We start from the raw sequence: 22800 nt of genomic DNA, 5'->3' as shown, positions 1-22800 counted from the left end.
ACCTTTGTGTGTAAAGATGCTGGCTTCTCTATTGGAGTGTGCAATTCCTGCAGTAGCCTCCATCAGCAGAAAATTGCTCATGGCAGACTCTGAAGTCAGTGCTGCTTCATTACAGCTAAGTGTTGTGTAGGATGGCTTTCTGTCCTAGTGGTCTCTGTCTAAACGTGGCTTTTTTGACTTTTGTTCCTTTATCTCTCAAGTGAAAGCCTTTTGGATCCAGATATGCTTTATGTACCTCAGAATCTGGATAACTTGAATGGGAGTTAAAAAATGCTTGTGGACCTAAATCCTGTGCTAGGTTGCTTACAGCTGGAATTATTTCCAGCCCCAAACCTGAAACATGGATGTGAACTTTCAAGCATGAGACTCTTGAAGACCTTAGAGTTCTGCTTCAGAAGTGCTTTACTCTGAAAAAGACAAGCTGTCTTGGGTTCTAATGTTTTGCTTAATTCTCACACAAACTTGCAGCTGAAGCACTTGTCTGCCTGCCTGTACTTAGAAAAGCAGTCAACTAAGCCTTGTTAAACTCTCCTGCAGGATTAAGCTCCCCGAGGAGGTCTATAGCATAGTCATGATGGGATTTGGAAATAAAGAGTAGTGAATAATCACCCAGTTCCTCAAATAAGTGTGCCTGAGCCCTAAACGGATTTGAATGAAGCAGTATTACGTCCTCAGCATTTCCTGTTTAATGGGTTGGGCACATTCCTGTTCAGTGTGCTGGTTAGGCTGCTTGCTCTGTGCAATTAACTTCTCTCATCTCTTGTACAAGAGACCTAGGACTGATTAGTATATTACGGTATAACTAGAGGCTAAAATTTAAGCTTTGTAGAATTGTATGCAGTTGCAGATCTAGCCTACATGTAATACCTTTAAAACAAATAAAAAAAAAACCAAAAGAATTATCCCCCAATAAATTTAATTGAATAGAGTTGAGCCTGTTCCATCAGAAATCTCAAACCACATTTGGAGCCTGTATTAATTTATTTGGGGTATTACCTTTTTCTGAAATATCCTGAACTATGTAAAGGAAAATGATAGTTATATTTCTCATTATCAACTATTGATTAGAGTTTTTGAAATTGCTTTAAACATGTAAAATGACTGTAGCTCGAAGTAGGATGTTTGTTGCCTGAGGATTGCATATAAGAGCAAGGGTAAAGAAACAAAAGCGCAATAGAAGCAAAAAGTTAAAAACTTCTTTAAGGACTCAAAAACTTAAGCAGGGGACATTTAGGTTAGATATAAGGATGAAGTTCTTTATTGTGAGAGTGGTGAAGCACTGGTGCAGGTTGCCCAGGAAAGCTGTGGATGCCCCATCCCTGGCAGTGTTCAAAGCCAGGTTGGACAGGGCCTCAAGCAGCCTGATCTATGGGAAGTGTCCCTGCCCATGGCAGAGGGGTTGGAACTGGATGATCTCAAACTCCCTTCCTACCCATTCTGTGATTCTAAGTCTTGAGAGTGAGGATTGTGGTTGGAGCATCTAAACAAGACAGGAGGAGGAAATGAAGATGTAGTGACATGGCTTATCAGAAGTAGGTATATAGAGAAGTGTGTATAATAGCAATGGTGGCAATAAGAATGGCAACAAAATAACCCTGTGGAGAGCACTGTTCAGTTACTGGTGTAATAGGTAGCTGAATCTCCTTTTCCTCTTTGAAGCCCCATTGCTTTGTGTGAAGGCAATAGAACTGAGTACTTGAAAAATGGCAAAATATCAAAGATTACCTCTATTAACTGATAAAATACACGTAAGGTCATACAAATGCCACAGATTAAGGAGTTACAAAAATAACAAAAAGTAGAGGGAATGCTGGAATTAATTAACATGTCAACATTACTGAGGTGAGTAGCTCCAGAGAGGACGCCTTCAACACCGAAGCAAGGGGAAGGTCAGCGTCCAGGAGCCTCAACTGAGAGCGACAGGAGCCACCGAGGGAGCCTCAAGTCTTCGACAGGACCTGCCCAGGAGCCGGCAGCTCAGCTGACGCGAGCGAGCAGCTGACTCACACGGGGCGGAGCCAGGAGCAGCCCTGACTGAGTAAAAACCTGCCCCAGGGAGCGCGAGCGACCAGGAGCGCAGTGTGGCAGTTAGCGCGGGCAGGCGAGTGGGATGGTGAGCACTGACCTTATGACCAGAGCCTGGTCCGGGAGCTCTGCCCTGGCAGCCGTGGTGGTGGCCAGTGTAGGCACCCAGACAGAGCCGATGAGAGGGGAGGCTGTAGTGCAGAGCTCGGGGTGTAGAGAGTGCCTGCACTGGTCTCGTGAGGGAAAGGTGCGCAATGGGCAGGGCTGCACTCGGTGCTCCCTGGTGGAGGTCCTCCTGCAGCAGGGGCTGAGCTGCGAGATGCTGTTAATAGACTGCAAGGTGTCAGGGAAGCTGAGAGGAAGCAGGAATGCTTGCTCCAGGCCCAAACTGTGCAGGGGCCTCAAGCGTCCCCTGTAGCTCGTGAATGAAAGAAGGAGGCCGTTAACCCAGGAAGCTGGGAAATAGTAACAAAGAAAACCAACAAAAAAAGGAGTAAGAGGACAATTAAAAGCAAGAGGCTTCCTCCTAAATCCAGTGTCCCCACTCAGAACTGCTTTTCAGTTCTGCAGGGGGTTAGCGAGGAAATACACTCGCAATGCGAACAACCGGCTGATGCACTGGTAAGGAAGATCACTACTGGTGCTGCCAGGAAAAAGCAGTGCGTCATAGCAGTATGTGTCTCTACTGTGAAAGGAACAGAGGCACCCATCTGTCAGCCTGACCCCGTCTCAAGGGAGGTGTGTTGCCTACCAGGGGCACAAATCAGGGATGCTGCAGAGAGGCTGCCTGGTCTGGTATGTCTCACTGACTATTACCCACTTCTAGTTGTCCATGTGGGTGCTAGTAATATAGATAGCAGTAGCCTGGAGAACATAAAGAAGGACTACAGAGCCCTGGGAGAGGTGCTCTAGAGCTCAGGTAGTCTTTTCATCAATTCTCCAGGATACAGGGGAGGACCTAAAAAAGACTAGGACTGGCCAGGTTAATAAATGGTTAGAACGGTGGAGCCATAGTCAGGGGTTAGGGTATCCAGAACATGGGACTCAATTTGGGAAGACAGGTCTAGTGGGGGCTGGTGGAGCTGGTCTGACAAGCAGTTTTGGTAGGAGGCTTGCCAGGAGGGTGGTCAAGGAAGCTTTAAACTAGATGTGTTGGGGGAGGGGGGCATCATTCGATCCCAACACACCCAGTCAGTTGCCAGCACCTATAATAAATGCTTGGAGCAATGTAGATATATCCTAGCCGTTCCAGCCAATGAGCCGGCTTCAGTTGGAGCTCAGCTCAGATGCCTCTATGCAAACGCCCGTAGCATGGGGAACAAACAAGAGGAATTAGAGATGTGTGCATGTCTACAGGGGTATGATATAATAGGCATCACAGAAACATGGTGGGATGGCTCCTATGTTTGGAGTGTTGGAAGGGATGATTGCAGGCTCTTTAGAAAAGACAGGGCTGGCAGACGGGGAGGGGGAGTTGCTGTTTATGTTAGGGATAGCCTGGAGAGTATGGAACTCTGCCTGAGGACAGGTGATCAGTTAAGAGAGTTTGTGGGCCAGGGTTAAAGGGAGAACAGCGATGGGAGACATTATTGTGGGGATCTGTTACAGACTGCCTGATCAAGAGGACTCTGGATGAAGCACTCTATACCAGATAGGAACAGCCTCATGCTCGCAGGCCTTTGTTCTCAAGGGGGACTTCAACCGCCCTGATACCTGTTGGAGGGATGGTACGGCCTGGCACAAGCAATCCATGAGGTTCCTCAGTTGTGTGGAAGACAACTTCCTTCTGCAAGTAATAGAGGAGCCGACAAGGAGAGGTGCTATGCTTGACCTCGTGCTCACCAACAGGGAAGGTCTGGTTGGAAATGTGATGCTCCAGGGCAGTCTTGGATGCAGCAATCACGAGATGGTCAAATTTGAGATCCTCAGGACAGTGAGAAGAGCATGCAGCAAGCTCACTGCCCTGGACTTCAAGAGGGCAGACTTTGGCCTCTTCAGGAACCTGCTTAGTAAGGTTCCATAGGATACAGCCCTAGAGGGCAGGGGGGCCCAAGTCTCTTGGTCAAGGATCACCTGCTACAAGCTCAGGAGTGTTGTGTCCCAACTAGAAGGAAATGCAGCAAGAGGGCCAGGAGACCTCCTTGGATGGATAAGGAGCTCCTGAGGAAAATCTGAGGAGAAAAAAGAGGCTTATAAAAAGTGGAAGCAAGGACAGGCGGCCTGGGAAGAGTACAGGGATGTTGTTCAGGAAGCTAGGGACCAGGTTAGGAAAGCTAAGGCCCAGTTAGAATTAAACTTGGCTAGGGATATTAGGGATAACAGGAAGGGATTCTACAGGCACATAGCAAATAAAAAACAGACGAGGGAGAACGCAGGCCCCCTCAGGAAGCTCTCAGGAGAACTGGCTACACAGGATTTGGAGAAGGCTGAGGTTCTGAATGACATCTTTGCCTCGGTCTTCACTGGCAAAGGCTCTGATCACACCACCCAAGTCTTGGAAGGCAGATGCAGGGACTGTGAGAATGAAGACCTTGCGCCCACTGTAGGAGAGGATCTGGTTCGAGACCATCTTAAAAATCTGGATGTGCACAAGTTCATGGGTCCTGATGAAATCCATCCGCGGGTCCTGAAGGAGCTGGCAAATGAAGTTGCAAAGCCGCTGTCCATCATATTTGAGAAATCATGGCAGTCAGGTGAAGCTCGTGATGACTGGAAAAAGGGAAATATAACCCCCATTTTCAAGAAGGGGAAAATGGATGACCCAGGGAATTACAGACCAGTCAGTCTCACCTCTGTGCCTGGCAAAATCTTGGAGCAGATTCTCCTGGAAGGCATGCTAAGGCACAGGAAAAACAACAAGGTGCTTGGTGACAGCCAGCATGGTTTCACTAAGGGGAAATCCTGCCTGACCAATTTGGTGGCCTTCTGTGATGGGGCTACAGAACTGATGGACAGGGGTAGAGCAGTTGATGTCATCTCCCTGGACTTGTGCAAAGCGTTCAACACTGTCCCACATGACATCCTTGTCTCTAAATTGGAGCGACATCAATTTGATGGATGGACCACTCAGTGGATAAAGAACTGGCTAGATGGCCGCACACAAAGAGTTGTGGTCAATGGCTCAATGTGCAGCTGGAGACCAGTAACGAGTGGTGTCCTTCAGGGATCGGTGTTGGGACCGGTCTTGTTCAACATCTTTGTCACTGACATGGACAGTGGGATTGAGTGCGCCCTCAGCAAGTTTGCTGATGACACCAAGCTGTGTGGTTCGGTTGATACCCTGGAGGGAAGGAATGCCATCCAGAGGGACCCTGACACGCTTGTGAGGTGGGCTGATGCCAACCTCATGAAGTTTAACCGTGCTAGGTGCAAGGTCCTACACCTGGGTCGGAGCAATCCCAGGCACAGCTACAGGTTGGGCAGAGAAGAGATTCAGAGCAGCCCTGTGGAGAAGGACTTGGGTGTGTTGGTCGATGAGAAACTGGACATGAGCTGGCTTCAGTGTTTGCTTGCAGCCCAGAAAGCCAACTGTATCCTGGGCTGCATCAAAAGGAGTGTGACCAGCAGGTCGAAGGAGGTGATCCTGCCCCTCTACTCTGCTGTCATGAGACCTCGACTTGGAGTATTGTGTACAGTTCTGGTGTCCTCAACACAAGAAGGACATGGAACTGTTGGAACAATCCCAGAGGAGGGTCACGAGGATGATCAAGGGACTGGTGCACATCCTATATGAAGTTAGGCTGGGAAAGTTGGGGCTGTTCAGCCTGGAGAAGAGAAGGCTGTTTGGAGACCTCCTAGCAGCCTTCCAGTATCTGAAGGAGGGCCTATAGGGATGCTGGGGAGGGACTCTTCATTAGGGACTGTGGTGATAGGACAAGGGGTAACGGGTTAAAACTTAAACACAGGAAGTTTAGATTGGGTATAAGGAGTAAGATCTTTCCTGTTAGGGTGGTAAGGCACTGGAATGGGTTGCCCCGGAAAGCTGTGAATTCTCCATCCTTGGCAGTGTTCAAGGCCAGGTTGGGCAGAACCTTGGGTGAGATGGTTTAGTGTGAGGTGTCCCTGCCCATGGCAGGGGGGTTGGAACTAGGTGATCTTAAGGTCCTTTCCAACCTTAACTATTTTATGGTTCTATAATGTGTAGCTTTAGCTGTCTAGACGTGGTAAATAATGTACAGCTTGACATACTGCTGGCTTGTTCAAAATGTTTGACTGCATGGGTATACACATGTACACCTCCCCTCATGCAGAACTCTGGGGAGTACTTTTAATTATCAGAGAAGTTATTGGATCTTGGGTGTAAAAGAGCTGGGTCATCTTATTTTCATTACCTTGTCTAACTTTTCCCAATCCCTGTGAAATGTACACTGAGTGTGAGGTGTGCAAATATACCGTAACAAAGTTTCTGGAAAGAGCCAAGATGCAGAGCTCTGCCTGAAGATTAGTATTATACATTGAAGTCAAAAATGAAATTACCTAGCAGCTGTGCCTTGCCGTTTTGAATCCATGTAATTTTCGGACTTGTTTGTGCTTGTCACTTACAGAAAGAATTAGGCTCATTTTCTGCTGGGTTTTCAGGTTTGAATGCAACAGGTTTTAGTCCCATTTTCAAAGCAGTATAAGGGCTGAGTTCAGTCCTGCCGAGGTCATGTAAGGTATGTTCCACATTTGGTTCACTGGAATGAAATCCATATCAACAGATAAAAAAGGGGTTTGGGACATCTTCACCCCTTTGGCCTAGCCTGCAGGCTGGTTCTGAGTGTGAAGGTCGCCAATTAGGGGAGAAATATAAATTATACCAACACAAGCATTTTAGGTAAGCTGTATTAAGTAATTCTGCTGCTCTTCTCAATGCCCATCAGACCTCAGGTGCAGTATTACCTAATTTTGAACAGTGTATTTGAAGAAAGATGAGGACCAAGTGAGTAATATCAAAAGCAAACCAAGAAATAATGGAGGTCTGCATGATATGGCCTGTTAGACTGGAGAAGTTTAGAACGTTTTGGTCTGGAGAAATGAGACTGAGGGAGATTCATGGTAGCAGTTGTCAAATATGTTAGAAATTGATCCACAGAAGAATAAGGTTTTCTCAGAGTTTGCTGTTGGCAAATAATACCCTTGAATTGCAGCAGGGTAATGTGAGTTAGATATTGGGAATACCCTTATAATAAGAGAGATTGAGGCACTAGAATATGTTACTTAGGGAGGATGTGGAATCTGCATAATAGAAGATTTTTTTTGAATAGGCTGGACAAACTTTTTATGTGATCCTGCTGTTCAATCCTGTGTTGGGAGCAAGGAGAGAGGAGATTAGGTGACCTTTCAATCTCTTTCAGTCCCTTACATGCCTTGCAAAGGCTGTATTCCTCTTAGTGTGTATTCTGAAATCTAGGGAAGATCTGCATCTGCTCTGTATGTGAATCTAACGTGTCTTATCTCTCTCTCCTCCTTTTTGATCTCTTTCCTCTTCTCTCCACCTTACCTCTTAGCATTAGTAAATCTTCCAGATGCTGATGTACCTAAGTGTATGATAGCCAAATTTCAACTTGTTCTGATCTTTGGGAATCAGGTGGGGGTGAGTGTTTAAAATTGATGACGAAGACAGAACTTCCTCGTATATTGTCAAAAGTGTAAAAAGGTCATTTGACAATAGTTCTGAAAGTTTTTAGAAACTTTTGTTTCTAAAGACTTTAGTCTTTAAAACTATTGTTTTACTTACGTGGTTGATTTTTGTACAATGTCAGCTTTCCTTTTGGCTAAACAAGCATATCTAATAGTGAGGACTAAACCAGGTGGACTGGTAAAATAACTGGGAGAAACCTCTTTTAGGAAATAAGTAATTTCCTTCTGCTTCTTTCCTTTCCTTTTTTTTTTTTTTTTTTATGTCTGCATTTGAGAATAAAGAAAGGGAGCTGGTCATCTGAGGATTAAAAATGTCATATTTATTTGCTATTTAAAAGCTTGTTAGCTTTTACTTGAGAAGATAGATTTTCGTGCCTAAAGTATTCTCATGCAGCATGGCTATAATTCAAAAACATGAAATTGCCTGAGATAATCTAGTGTCTTTGGAAAAAGAATATAATCTTAAGACAGAATCTTTAGGTCTGGTGACGTTCTGTGTGGACACACATATGAAAACATACTGGGTTTACTGCAAAAGTAGGGTGTCATGAAAACAGGGTACTAATGGAAAGCCTACAGTTTGGTTAGTTCTGTTTCCTCAGAAGATTTGCCATAGGATTTGTCATAAGTGAAGGTATTAAGAAAAACCTCAAACACCAAAACATGAACCCCTTTAAAAGTAGAATCCATAAGAAGTTTTGTGCAAGGATTATGGGAGAGGTATGTGTAAGCCCTACCAGCCGAGTCCACAGTATAAGCCACTGCTTGTGATTTTGATCCTTCTGGTAAGATCATGGTGAAGCACAAAACATTGTATACGCAGTAACATAATAATTTTTTTCAACACATTAAAATATTTTCTTCTTTGCCCTACTTGACCTATGAGACAGTACAATGTAGCAGTCTTTTTAACTGAATACCAGTTCTGCTTTCGCTAGTGTTGCTAGCCTATTGTCTTCCCGCAAAACAGGGACATGCCACAAATCATCTGAGATCCACTGCAACTATTGAATACTGTCTAGTTGAATTTTTGCAGAATGCTGGAACTGTGAAGGCAGCCATAAAACCAAGAAAAAATGTGTTTATAGAAATTCTTTTAGAAAGAAACTAAGGCTAAGTAATGTTACAGACAAAGGGACCCAGGAGGTTGAGGAGGAACCCTTCCCCTTTAAGCAACCCAGGCATAACTTTTGTGAGCTGTTGTGATCATGTGGACCTAAAATCTGCTACCCCCCCTTATCTTAACTCAATCACCTTTTTTTATTTAGGCAGAAAAAAAATATTAGTTTGTCATGATGGACAGTGGGGGTAGAGGGATTCTGTGAAGAAAGCCTTTTGCTTGTATTTTCCATTTCTCCTGCAGTAGTTGCTAAATCACAGCGGGAGCTTGCTGTGTTCATAGTTTTATATCATAGTGACTTACAGAGATGGAAAGAAAATCACATACATGCGGTGCCAATTTTCAACTAAAATCTCATTGTTTTGCCCATGCATCTTTCTTTTTTTGAGTCTGACTCAAGAGACTTTCACAGATTCTGGAAACTACGGATACGTTCTTCCACTGATCTCCTTTGACAAATGTATCAAAAAGTTCTTAGGTATAAGTAAGCCTGTACTATGAGCCAGGATGATTATGCAGTTGGCTGTGCCTGAGCCTCCTCATTATGAATTTGTTGCCTAACTCAGGGATGAATCTTTAACCAGTATTGGTAATTCTGATTGTTCCATCTTTATTCAAGCAGCTATCTGAGTTTATCCCTAGTTCTGCCATATTTTTTTTCAGTATCTTTGCTGTTTATTTGGTGTTTGTATCTTCTGCTTTTGTTGTTTTTCATTAGACTAATTTATTTATCTGGTCTCACATTTGTATTTCTTCAGTCTGGTGTTATACTTAAGAGCAGAGTGAGGTGTTTCATTTCCACATGTTTAAAATTGGTTTTGAAGAGTTTATGATACATGTCTGTATGTATCTCTATAAAATATGATTCCAGGTATGTTGCAGTGCTGTAGCACCATAGTTTTTCTCCAGAAATGAATTTGAGATAATCTAAGTTGCAGATCTTGTCATGTCTTATGTCACAGTGGCATCATCAGTAAAGCTTCTGGAGTTTAAAGAGGAAAATAATCTGTATGCTACTGTAAAAATGCAGCTAAAAGATATTGAAGGATGTATTTTTTCATTTAGAATTAAATCATCCCCTCTTTGGAGGAGAGTGGGAGTGGGGAAAGAAGGGAGCGGGAGAAGATTCAAGGAAGTCCAAGAGTCTAACCTTGCAGTATTTCTGCCAAAAGCTTCCTTTCAGGAGAAGAGTTTTTGGTCTGGTTTCAATTTAAATCTGCGTGTATCATACTAACTATTAAGGTTGCTAAACCTTAGGATGCGTGAGGATAGTACTGTTTGTAGAAGGATGAAGACAATTTTTCTCCCCTGATTCAACTCCTGGTTAATTTTCAGCTCAGGGGCCATCATTAGCTTTGTATCCCTCCCAAATGTCTCAAGAAGTATTGAGAAAGTTAAAAGATGTGGCCTGCTAGGCAAGGAGATGAAAATAATAGTTTCATTACGGTTTTCATAAATCTAAGAAAATCTTCCCATGTCAAAAGAATATGAATCTGTCTTATTTCTGGCTCTTTTGCAACTAATAAACGAGGAATATCTGTGAGAATTAATTTTTTTTTTTAATAGCAAAATCATTGCTGAATGATAATATGAATATTTATAGGGGTTAGGGCTTATGTAGCATTGTTTTTCAGTCTTCTCACTTCCCTAAACAGCTGCATTAAAATATTCTTTCATGGATACTCTTTACCTCTGTAGGTACTGGCCTGTGTTTGTGAAGGTACTGTTCAACTGCTCTTCCTGCACTGTTACTCCCAGACTTACGTGCTAATATGTTTTCACCCCAAAGTGATAAGAGGCGAATTTACAATTGCCTCATACTAAGGCACCCCTTCTATCAAAAAATAAAGCTATGCTACAGATTTTTTTTCTGGTAAAATCTGAACTATATAATAAACATTATTTTAAAAATAAGATATTATTTTCATTATAAAGATTATGTTCAAATTTTGCTACAGCTCAGCAGCATAGTACATAATACTAAGAAGGAGAATTAAATTATGATTTAGTTATTTTTAAGCTAAGCTGGAAACCTTGTGTGGGTCCCCCAATACTGGTTTTTACAGTGTAGGCAGGGCTGACTTTTGTGACTCAACTAACCATGTTTTTTTAATTAGATCACATCCTAAAGGAAAAATGTTAAAACATCTGAAAATATAAAATATAAAATGGATTGGGCTTTTCTAGGAAAATATGTATATAAAACTGCAAATAAAATACAAAGATGGCAGTATTGCTTGTGAAGCTGTCCTGCAGTTCATAAGCTACTTATGTTTGTTGATTAGGAAAGGTGTATTAATAATTCTCATTTGGCATCCAAGAATCCAGGGTGTCTTCTATGTTGACTAAAATCACAATACTAGCCTTTAATTGAGATATGTTATTCCTGTGTCTGTCTGGGCTGTGCTTTTTCCAGCTATTATTTAGGGAGAAATAAGGTGGAAGCATTTGTATTACAACTGCTGTTCAAATAGAGCAGTGCCTTTATTCTAGACAAAACAGTTGGCACAATTGTTTTATTTATGAAAAGACAAATATGAAGAATTTATATTCTTTTGAAGTGGGAAGATTTTTTTTTCATTTTCTTGAGATTTAAAAAAGAAAAAAAAATTGTCCAGAGGGTATTTCATAAACTGGGTTAGACAACTGTCCAGGAAATTCTTTATTTCTGTGACTTTAGGAAGGCGATTGGAGATTCTCCTCTTTATGGGCATCATTTTGTGGAATTGTTAGGTTTGATATGAAATTGTTAATTGTTTCCATGAAGATACTGTGATATATTTACAAGAGGTTTTTGAATTTATTAATAAGTAAGTGTGCAGAGGGCAAACCGTATGTTTGGTTTTTTTAAGAATTGCAAATGGAATATGTTCTGTTTCCCTAATTTTCCTAATGAGTAGTTTTAATGTCTTTTTCTTTTTTTTTTTTGTCTTCAGCTTTGCATGTCTTTTTAAATTAAATTCTGTAACAAGTTCTTTTAATTACCTTAATTTAAAATTAGTCTTTGCTTAGTCATTCTCACATTCAAATTTAAAAAATGACTGTGTGTATGTATACATGTGTGTGCATACATATGTATATAAAGAACTAATATTTTTTTTATCTTTGAGCTCAGAACCAGTGTTTTCAAGCATTGATACTTACTTTTTTCTCTGAACTATTTATTACTTATACAAAGGCTGACAGCATAGCTCAGTCTATAATACGTAAATCCTTATGAAAAGTAGTGCCAAAAATCTGTGAAAAAATGGGTCCAGGCAGCTGCGTCACAAGGTTTGACCACTTCGGGCTGGGGTGCCAGGAGATTTGAGACAGATGTTTTCAGACATGCCGCATGCCTAAAACATTTCCAGGGGTCGAGCTACAAATAGTGACTTAATAAGTGCAGAAACAGGAAAAGTATGCAGGAGGACACAAGAGTTTATTCACCCCTAGGTGCACAGCCAGCCTCTTTACATTACATCTGCCTGTCAGGGTTGGCTATTTAAGTTGTCATGCCCTTGGTATTGCTCTTTGTCTGCCTGTGAATAAAGTGCAGCATTGTGATTACTAATCCCACTCCAGTGACTTGACTTTAAATGTGGTTTTGGAGTGGATCCCGGAGTTCTGTTTGCTGAGCTTCCTACTCCTGTTTCAGAGACACCACTGGAGATCTATGAGAGAGCACTGCAGACTGCCCTCCTCCTGTAGACCTGTCGCCTTCTCTTCTCCCCCCGACCCCCCCTCCTGCCTTTTTTTTTCTTTCCCAAAACTTTCAGAAGGAAATCAATGGATACCAAAGTGATCTGTTTATTTTTCTTTTTTTCTTTGCCTCCACTGACAGTGGGAAATCACACTGGTCGTATCAAGGTGGTCTTTACACCCAGTATCTGTAAAGTGACTTGTACCAAAGGCAACTGTCAGAACAACTGTGAGAAGGGAAATACCACCACCCTCATCAGTGAAAACGGCCATGCTGCTGACACTCTGACAGCCACTAACTTCCGAGTAGGTAAGTACCCTGAAACTGTATTTGTCCTTAGCTGTCCTCTCTTGACTAACAGAGGGAGGAGATGTTTTGTTATTAATACCAGTTGTGCATCTGTTACTCTTTGTTTGGAGGGCTGTGCTGAGTAGGAACCATTGTATGTTAGACAAGCTTTCTGGTATCCTTTAGAAATGCTCCCAAAAGTTCCTTTTGTATCATAGAGAAAAACTCCCATATTTTTCATCTGAATTTTCAGCTGCAGGGGCTGTGAGATGCTAAGCTGCAGCTTTTGGTAAAATTCATCCCTCAGAGTTTGTGTTGGTAAACAGAGAAAATGTCAGATTCCACAAAAAGTTCTGTTTCCTCCTTTTTGCTTGTTGAATGGATATCAAATGCACATAAAATCTGGCTAACACAGTGAATCTGTCTTCAATAGATTGTTCAGGAGTTCCTTAAAACTACAACCCTTTTTAGGAATACATCAGCCTAAAACTTTTTCTTACTGCTGAAGAGTAAATCAGGTTACATATTTGTCATTTTTTAGAAACTGAAATAATGTTAAGTCTAATTGCAGTTACTGAAGCCAGTCTCTTCTCTGTTTATTCTCTCTCAGTAAGAGTACCAGCAGTGTGTCAGTCTAAATGCTACAACTGCTTGACTGTGTTGAAACAAATTCTGAGAGCTATCTAGGATAATGATTAGCATATTTAAACTCTATTATATTAGTAGGAATTTGTGTGTAAGCATTAGTCTTGTAAGCTAAGAAAAATATAGATATATGGATACTTATCTAAACACTTTTAAACTTCTTGTTTCACTTTATGATATCCTTAGCTGCTCTTAATATAGTATTTTGTTGTTATCCTATAAATATCATAGTATTGTTTTTCGGGGGAAAAAAAAATTGATTATTTTGCCAATTTGTACTTAAAGAATGCCAGATATGAACACTGTAATTTTAGTCTCCGTCTAGTATAAACAACATGTCAGGCAGTGCTGAGGCTGGCCAATACTGCCCTTTTTTGAAGTGTGCTATATTTCAATCTCTGAGGGGGAAAAGCTATTCCAATTTATTCTTCTTTTCATCTGGACAGACAATACAAAGAGCAGTTCCCTCCCTAAACACTCCTGCTAGACTATCAGACTGTGAGTGAAAGCTCTTGGAATTAATAATATATTCCTTAATGATATGCATGTTTGTAAAAATATGTGTGTTTTGGACTAAAGCTAATAAACTCAGTGATTTAAAGGAGCAATACAGAGTATTTTGGGTTTGTTTATTGGCTGTTCTGAGGCACAAAAAAAAAGAAAAGGGTTTTGTGGAGGAATGGTAAATCAAATACTATGAACTTGTGTTTACTGTCAGTAGATTTTTACTAATGTTTTGGCAAGAACCACACTAAGTATGTTTTTTGTTTAATTTTCTGACTATTGTGAAAAGGTAGAGTTATTCTCCCCCCCCCCCCCCTTCATTTGACCTTGTTTTTTAATTGAAATTATGAAATGCTTAGAAGGGGCAGTCATGTAATTTCTCTGCTATGTAAATCTGTGCTGTAACATGACCTTCTCTCAAATACTTGAAAACTTGGGGAGTGGAAATTGACCTGTGAAGACCTGTTCCACACCTTCCTTCCTGGCCTCAGGCCATGAAGCTCATGATGCACTGTGTACAATAGGCTGCTAGAAATATTCAACAAAAGCAGCCTATAATAGTATTTGATGGAAAGATAAGGGAGCATTATGTTTAGAAATGTATAAAAACAAGTCGCTACACACGTATAAGGTTTTTTAACCTGCCTGTGGCTACCTGTCTTCCTTATTACCTTTAAAAGACCAAAAGCATTCACCACAGCAATAAGTGTCATCATTTTTTTCAGAAGGGGAATGAGAAAGAGGTCATAGAGCCCTGTGACTTCAGGGCTCTCCTGTTAAAAATGCTGAGTAAACTTCTTAATAGCCAGAGAGGAAAGATTCTACACCTATACATTGAGTTCTTTTACTGATCACACATTTTCAGGAGCTTTTGCATCAGGGTTGAAAATATATACTACTGAAATAATATTTATTTCTGTTCTCTGATTAGCATCTCTCATTAGCTTAGGTTTGTCCTGATAGAGATGTCACCCGATATATAAAGCAGAAGTAACTTGGGCCTTCTGATATAATTTTGTTTTGTTATGTTTTTTAACATCTATATTATGTTTTACTTGTGCTTTTTGCTTTTAAGTCCCCATTTTAAACTTGTTTACTTACTGTTCATACAAAATGCATGGAAATTATGATTCTGAGAAATTGACATTTTGAAAGTACAATCATCAGACAAGACGTTATGTCAGAAAATGCATTCTTGAGGCAATGAACAGCACTTTTTCAGTATGTTTCTTTTTTAAAGTATCTCTTCTTTCTAAACCCAGAAAAGATAAACTCACATGCCCTGTTTGGAAAACTTAACTCCTATTACTAATAATGGATACCTACTATGAATGGGGCAATCAAGAAACTGCTTTAGGTGGTTATAGCTAAATGCATTTCTCTAGCAGGAGAAGCATTCTAGTACACAAGACTGAATTTTCTGAAAACAGATTGCAGTTAACCATCACTTTGCTTTGTCTTTAATAATCCATTATTTCTGATAGTGAAGCAGAGTAAATTTGTGTTTGTTTTAAACTTTCTGATGAACTTTGTAAACATGTTATTTTCAGAGAAAGCTGCAGTGCCTCTACTAAAGCTGCTCAAGCTTTCATCTGGGTTATTCAGATTCTTAAAAGTTGCTTAATTTCTCATTTCTACTGAAACTTGGTACCAGTGAGCCCAGGCAAGGAACAAATCCTGTTTCTTAGAAATTTCATGAGAAATGGATAAGCCATTAAAATCAAACCCCCATCAAGAAACAGACTGGGGAAATGCAGCTTTTCAGGTAGTGGAGATTTTGGCTGTTCTCATGAAAAGCTCTAGCGTTTCAGTTGAAGGTGATGAAAACTTGGTATTTAAAAGGAAGGGGTATCCTTGATTGCCAATCTACTCCACGGAAACCGGGTTTTCTTGCAGTTTCATTTTGTGAATGGGTTATGTTGCACAGTTAAACTAACCAACCTCTAATATCTCTGGCTTGGAGTATAAAAGCAGGTAATACAAGTGGAAACTTCTGCTGAATAGATGATTCTTATTATTCTATTGGATTGATGCATGTGCAGTTTGCATGGTATGTCAGTCCTGATACATCTACAGAGGATTGTAAAACAGGGTCGATATATGTGCATAGGAAAGGATGTGTATAGAATAACATGAGTTTCTTCTCATTCACTGTTGCAATTACTTAGTGATGTGTCCTGTTTCTCCACAGAATTATTCTACATTCCAAAATACCTGTTTTTGAAATGAATTTTCACTCTGTAAAGAATGGGAGGACAGTGACTAATTTGTAACTGTAAAATGAAGCAGTAAGGAATTAAGAAATGCCTGAATTAATATTCTTCATGCTCTTTAATTTTTTCTCATTTTGCATATGTATGTAATTATATATTTAGATTCTTTTTTTTCCACGACATCCTTACCACATTGCACAGAACTTAGTAAAGGAAGCAGTCATTTAATATGTGGTCTTATATTCACTATTCATTGCAGCCCTGTATCTCATTTCAAGCAGTTTATTCAAACTGTTATAAATGAGAAATTAAAAGTTACATGCATATCTTTTTGTAGGCATTTTGTACCTGAGCACTTGGCAGCATCTGTGTCAAAGAGGGAAAAAGAACCATAGAATGGTTAGGGTTGGATCTTAAGATTATCTAGTTGAACCCCCCTGCCATGAGCAGGGACACCTTCCACTAGACCAGGTTGCTCAAAGCCCCGTCCAGCTTGGCATTGAACACTTCCAGGGGTGCAGCATCCACAACTTCTTTGGGCAACCTGTTCCAGTGTGAGCTCACACTGCCAGCTCATGTTGAGCTTCTTGTCAACCAATACCCCAAGTCTTTGTCCTCGGGGCTGCTCTCAATCCATTCTCCACCCAGCCTGTATTTGTGCTTGGGACTGCCCTGACCGGCATGCAGAACTTTGCAGCCTTGTTGAACTTCATGAAGTTGGCATTGGCCCACCTCTCAAGCCTGTCAAGGCCCTTCTGGATGGCATCCCTTACCTCCAGCGTGTTGACTGCACCATACAGCTTGGTGGTGTTAGCAGACTTGCTGAGGTTGTACTCAATCCCACTGCCTGTGTCACAGAAAAAGATATTGAACAGTGCCAGTCCCATACTGCAGATGGAGACCAAGGAGAGTTAAGACTTTTTTTTCCCAAGACCATAGGACAGAATTGTGTCACAAATGGTGATAAAACTGTTGCTCTGCTAATCCCCCTTATATTGCTCTCCAGTGCTCATCAGTACCTCTTTTAACACTCTCTTCCCCTTTCCTTCTGATCCTTTTCCATATAACCTTCACAGTTGTCTCTCCTCATGGCTTTGTTGTGCATAACCTTAGTTTACTTAGGCTGTTACCAGGGATAAGGGAATATTTTGTTCTGTGCTTTTCTTTGGAAGAAGGGCAGGTTTCTAGGAACCCTGTACTTCTTGCTTCATTAAATCTGAATGAACCTTAATGTGTTTCTCCTACAGTTTCACTGGACTTTGTAGGCAGTAGTTGTGAGGTTGAGAATGATGTCATATGTGTGTGTTGTGGCCTGCAGTCTGTGTAAGCCAGTGTTCCTTGTGAGACTTGCTTATCCATCATGCTTTCTTCCTTTCTCATCTATAAAATATCCATTTGTCTCTGGTCCTATATCAACATGATAATAAAGGTCTGACAGAAATCTTTTTGTGACATGGTGTCCAAGGTAAAAATATATCTGGTCCTTCATAGTTTGAAGGACATAATTGATTTAATAATAAATTTTAAAACTATCAGCATGGATCACAGGGATCTGCATATCCTGTACCCTGTTGCAATAATCATAGAATCGTAGAATAGATAGGGTTGGAAAGGGCCTTAAGATCACCTAGTTCCAACCCCCCTGCCATGGGCAGGGACACCTCACACTAAACCATATCATCCAAGGCTCTGTCCAACCTGGACTTGAACACCGGCATGGATGCAGCATTCACAGCTTCTCTGGGCAACCCATTCCACTGCCTCAACACCCTAACAGGAAAGAACTTACTCCTTATATCCAATCTAAACTTCCCGTGTTTAAGTTTTAACCCGTTACCCCTTGTCCTATCACCACAGTCCCTAATGAAGAGTCCCTCCCCAGCATCCCTATAGGCCCCCTTCAGATACTGAAAGGCTGCTATGAGGTCTCCATGCAGCCTTCTCTTCTCTAGGCTGAACAGCCCCAACTTCCTTAGCCTGTCTTCATACTGGAGGTGCTCCAGTCCCCTGATCATCCTCGTGGCCCTCCTCTGAGCTTGTTCCAACAGTTTCCTGTCCTTTTTATGTTGAATACACCAGAACTGCAGACAATACTCCAAGTTGAGGTCTCCTGAGAGCAGAGTAGAGGGGCAGGATCAACTCCTTCAACCTGCTGGTCATGCTCCTTTTGATGCAGCCCAGGATACGGTTGGCTTTCTGGGCTGCAAGCGCACACTGAAGCCAGCTCATGTTCAGTTTCTCATCAACCAACACCCCCAAGTCCTTCTCCACAGGGCTGCTGTGAAACCCTTCTTTGCCCAACCTGTAGCTGTGATGGGATTGCTCAACCCAGGTGTAGGACCTTGCACTTGTCATGGTTAAACTTCATAAGGTTGGCATCAGCCCACCTCACAAGCGTGTCAAGATCCCTCTGGATGGCATTCCTTCCCTCCAGGGTATCAACTGAACCACACAGCTTGGTGTCATCAGCAAACTTGCTGAGGGCGCACTCAATCCCACTGCCCATGTCAGCGACAAAGATGTTGAACAAGACCGGTCCCAACACCGATCCCTGAAGGACACCACTCGTTACTGGTCTCCAGCTGCACATTGAACCATTGACCACAACTCTTTGTGTGCGGCCATCCAGCCAGTTCTTTATCCACTGAGTGGCCCATCCATCAAATTGATGTCGCTCCAATTTAGAGACAAGGATGTCATGTGGGACAGTGTTGAACGCTTTACCCAAGTCCAGGGAGATGACATCAACTGCTCTACCCCTGTCCATCAGTTCTGTAGCCCCATCATAGAAGGCCACCAAATTGGTCAGGCAAGATTTCCCCTTGGTGAAGCCATGCTGGCTGTCGCCAAGCACCTTGTTGTTTTTCATGTGCCTTAGCATGCCTTCCAGGAGAATCTGCTCCAAGATTTTGCCAGGCACAGAGGTGAGATTGACTGGTCTGTAGTTCCCTGGGTCATCCATTTTCCCCTTCTTGAAAATGGGGGTTATATTTCCCTTTTTCCAGTCATCGGGAACTTCACCTGACTGCCATGATTTCTCAAATATGATGGACAGCGGCTTTGCAACTTCATTTGCCAGCTCCTTCAGGACCCATGGATGGATCTCATCAGGACCCATGAACTTGTGCACGTTCAGATTTTTAAGATGCTCTCAAACCAGATTGTTTCCTACAGTGGGCGCAAGGTCTTCATTCTCACAGTCCCTGCATCTGCCTTCCAAGACTTGGGTGGTGTGATCAGAGCCTTTGCCAGTGAAGACCGAGGCAAAGATGTCATTCAGAACCTTGGCCTTCTTCAAATCCTGTGTAGCCAGTTCTCCTGAGAGCTTCCTGAGGGGGCCTGCGTTCTCCCTTGCCTGTTTTTTATTTGCTATGTGCCTGTAGAATCCCTTCTTGTTATCCTTAATATCCCTAGCCAAGTTTAATTTTAACTGGGCCTTAGCTTTCCTAACCTGGTCCCTAGCTTCCTGAACAACATCCCTGTACTCTTCCCAGGCCGCCTGTCCTTGCTTCCACTTTTTATAAGCCTCTTTTTTCTCCTCAGATTTTCCTCAGGAGCTCCTTATCCATCCAAGGAGGTCTCCTGGCCCTCCTGCTGCACTTCCTTCTAGTCGGGATGCAACACTCCTGAGCTCGTAGCAGGTGATCCTTGAATATCAACCAAAAGTCTTGGGCCCCCCTGCCCTCTAGGGCTGTATCCCATGGAACCTTCCTAAGCAGGTTCCTGAAGAGGCCAAAGTCTCTTCAGCCGAGACTCTTGAAGTCCAGGGCAGTGAGCTTGCTGCATGCTCTTCTCACTGTCCTGAGGATCTCAAATTCGACCATCTCGTGATCGCTGCATCCAAGGCTGCCCTGGAGCATCACATTTCCAACCAGCCCTTCCCTGTTGGTGAGCACGAGGTCAAGTATGGCACCTCTCCTTGTTAGCTCCTCTATTACTTGCAGAAGGAAGTTGTCTTCTACACAATTGAGGAACCTCCTGGATTGCTTGTGCTGGGCTTTAGTGTCATTCCAGCAGATGTCAGAGTGATTGAAGTCACCCATGAGAACAAGGGCCTGTGAGCATGGGGCTTTTCCCATCTGTCTATAGAGTGCTTCATCCAGAGTCCTCTTGATCAAGCAGTCTGTAACAGATGCCCACAGTAATGTCTGCCATAGCTATATTCCCTTTAACCCTGGCCCGCAAACTCTCTATTAACTGCTCACCTGTTCCCAGACAGAGTTCCATACTCTCCAGGCTATCCCTAACATAAAGCACAACTCCCCTCAAATTTTCAAATTGCTCAAATTTTCATAGAATCATAGAATGGTTTGGGTTGGAAGCGACCTTAAGGATCATCTAGTTCCAGCCCATCCTTTTATATTGCCTAATGGATGTTGGCACTTCCCTATTGGAATTCTGTGTCAAAAAAAATTTCCTGTTTTACCCTGCTGACTCTGTACAAGTGTTTTTTGGATAATTGAGGTTGTCCAGAAGTTTCCCATTATGTATAGACAGCAACTCCCAGGAAGCAGCATAAACATTCCTCTCAAATCTTATTTGGTCTTCTGTTGAAAGTAATTAAAGAAAGTTTGATCAATATATTTTAAAACAATATGTTATTCAAAAGGAGCTTAGTAAAAAAGCTCACTATGTAATTATTATTCTTGCAGAATTTCCTGTATAAGGGTCTAGGAGCATAATTATTTAGAGCTATGAAAATGTAAAGCAATTACTTTACAAAACATTAATAGAATCTTAGAATTTTGTTCAGGCATACATGATCATGAATTTCTGTCAGTACTATTGAAGTTAGCATTGCTTTTTGTTATTGCATTTTATTTTGATTATATTTATAATCTTTTTTTTTAAATGGCAATGACCTGTAAGCGAGCCAGCACATTTTTATCCGTAGTTACTGAATGACAGGAAATCTAAGAGCAGTGAATGGCCTTTTCTTGCTGCAAGTTACTGTGTAATGAGAGACTATGACATTTGAGGAAGATTTTTCTTTATTGCATGGTATGAAAGGCATTGGTTGTAAATAATATTGGAGGGCAGATTTGATGACATGTGAAGACATATAAAAGACCAACAGCTTGTAGAAGTGTTTGTGTAGATTTATGAGCTTTACAGAATCTTCTGGCAGCTTGTGAGGTGTACACTTCATTTTTCTACCCCTCATATTTTACTCTTTGTTGTGCTGGGTTTAGTAAGAGTTGCCAGAATGGCAACATGTTAGAAGTGATTCTTTATTCTCTACTATGAAGTTGTTTTTACTACTTGGTGATGTTAGTCTGATCTGTGTAATATGTGCCCCAGCAAAACATTTTTCATACGGCTTCAGCTGAGACTTAGCAGATATACATGTAGCTTCTCCAATGAAATATTTAAAATAATTGATAACAAATGTTATGCAGAGATTTTTTTTAATTCCTTTTGTAACATAAGTGAGGAGAATTAATACATTTTAAATGCTTTGTCAGATATCCGAACTGATGAGCTTATTTTAGGAATAACCACTTAGCTCAATAACAGCATATGATAATTCATAATCTCTTTTCAGTAGCGTATTCTCTGTGGGTGAGAGAAGTGTTACTTTGAACTATTCTCGGGTTTTGCACTTGAACTTGCCATGGTGTCGTCCTTTTCTGAAGTAGTTATGATGAAAGAGCCATACCAGTTTAGTCCTTTGCTGTCTCTTTGGTGGCTACCTTGTAGCCTTATTTGGTAAAAGTTTTGGTTCTACTCCTGCTGCAGTAGTTACCATTTATGCGTTGTCAGGCTTTATTGTTTTATGCTTTTTTCTTTTCTTTTTCTTTTTTTTTTTTCCCCTGCCATGAAGTATTTTTTCTTTTAACAGACACTGGCAGGAATTTGAAAATTTCAGAATTCTCAAACAACTTGGTTAAAAGATTAACTTTTCAAATTTTCTGCAGCAGTTGTCAAGGAAGCTGATCAGTCTGTCAGAGTGTCTCTCCCAGGTAAAAATAAATAAAGAAATAGAAGCTTCAGGGCGTGAGAGTTTATTCACTGCTTTAGCTGGTAATTTGAAATTTAGTCTGTATTAACTGATGACAATGCTTGAAATACTTATTCATGCATCAGCACTGTAATAGCTGTAGCAAACTGAAGGCCGAGTATTTTTTCTCAGACACTGGACTGAATGGATGAAGTAAAAAGAAGGGCAAAATAACAGTGGAACTGCTCTAAGAATTGTTTGCATACTCTGTTTTATAGAAGGCAGTAGAAAAAAAGGCATTTTCCAGCCTGAAGAGCCAATGTAAAACAATTAGGGAGGAACCACTTATCATGAGCATCAATTTAACAGAAATAGTTTTTTTCCAATCTCCCTTTGTTGTATAAGGTAAATTGGAGCAGAGAGGAAAATGGGTTAATTTACTTACAATCCAGGTATTGTAGTGTAGGCCTTCATAATCTGAATCATTAGTGGTCTAAAATTCTACTCTGTAATGAAAATGTATCACTGCTGTTTGAGCAGTGCTCAGGGTCTTAATGCATTTTGAATCACTGGCCACCTATACTCACATTATAAAGAAAAATTGTATCTTAAGGATTTTGTTGTTGATATCCACATCTGTTGAGAAGGAATGCTTTCTGTCCCCCATGTGTTTATCAGTACTTGTCATCAACAAATAGTTCTGGTTTCTACCATACAGCTTAAGCATCTGTGAGCTCTTTCTTCATAACCTTAAAATAAT

The 22800-nt window shown here is 41.4% G+C and overlaps 1 protein-coding gene across 8 annotated transcripts in view; it reads left to right on the top strand.

Annotated features, from left to right (window-relative positions):
* Positions 1-22800, top strand: part of LTBP1 (latent transforming growth factor beta binding protein 1) — a 198879-nt gene that overhangs the window by 57367 nt on the left and 118712 nt on the right. For 5 of the 8 annotated variants that reach the window (XM_061471023.1, XM_061471019.1, XM_061471017.1 and 2 more), the window contains one exon: positions 12591-12758. In XM_061471023.1, coding sequence (XP_061327007.1) covers positions 12591-12758 — 168 coding nt within the window. Of the gene's footprint in view, positions 1-12314; positions 12759-22800 lie in introns of those variants that run through there. The other 3 variants (XM_061471022.1, XM_061471021.1, XM_061471020.1) reach the window with 2 other exon arrangements.

This window comes from Pezoporus flaviventris, unplaced genomic scaffold (assembly GCF_033815535.1).
Source record: "Pezoporus flaviventris isolate CSIRO_AGI_PZ_B2104156 unplaced genomic scaffold, CSIRO_AGI_Pfla_v1 ptg000066l, whole genome shotgun sequence".
Classification (NCBI taxonomy): domain Eukaryota; kingdom Metazoa; phylum Chordata; class Aves; order Psittaciformes; family Psittacidae; genus Pezoporus; species Pezoporus flaviventris.
Note: the sequence above shows the minus strand (reverse complement) of the source record. Positions and strands in the feature narration are given on the sequence as shown.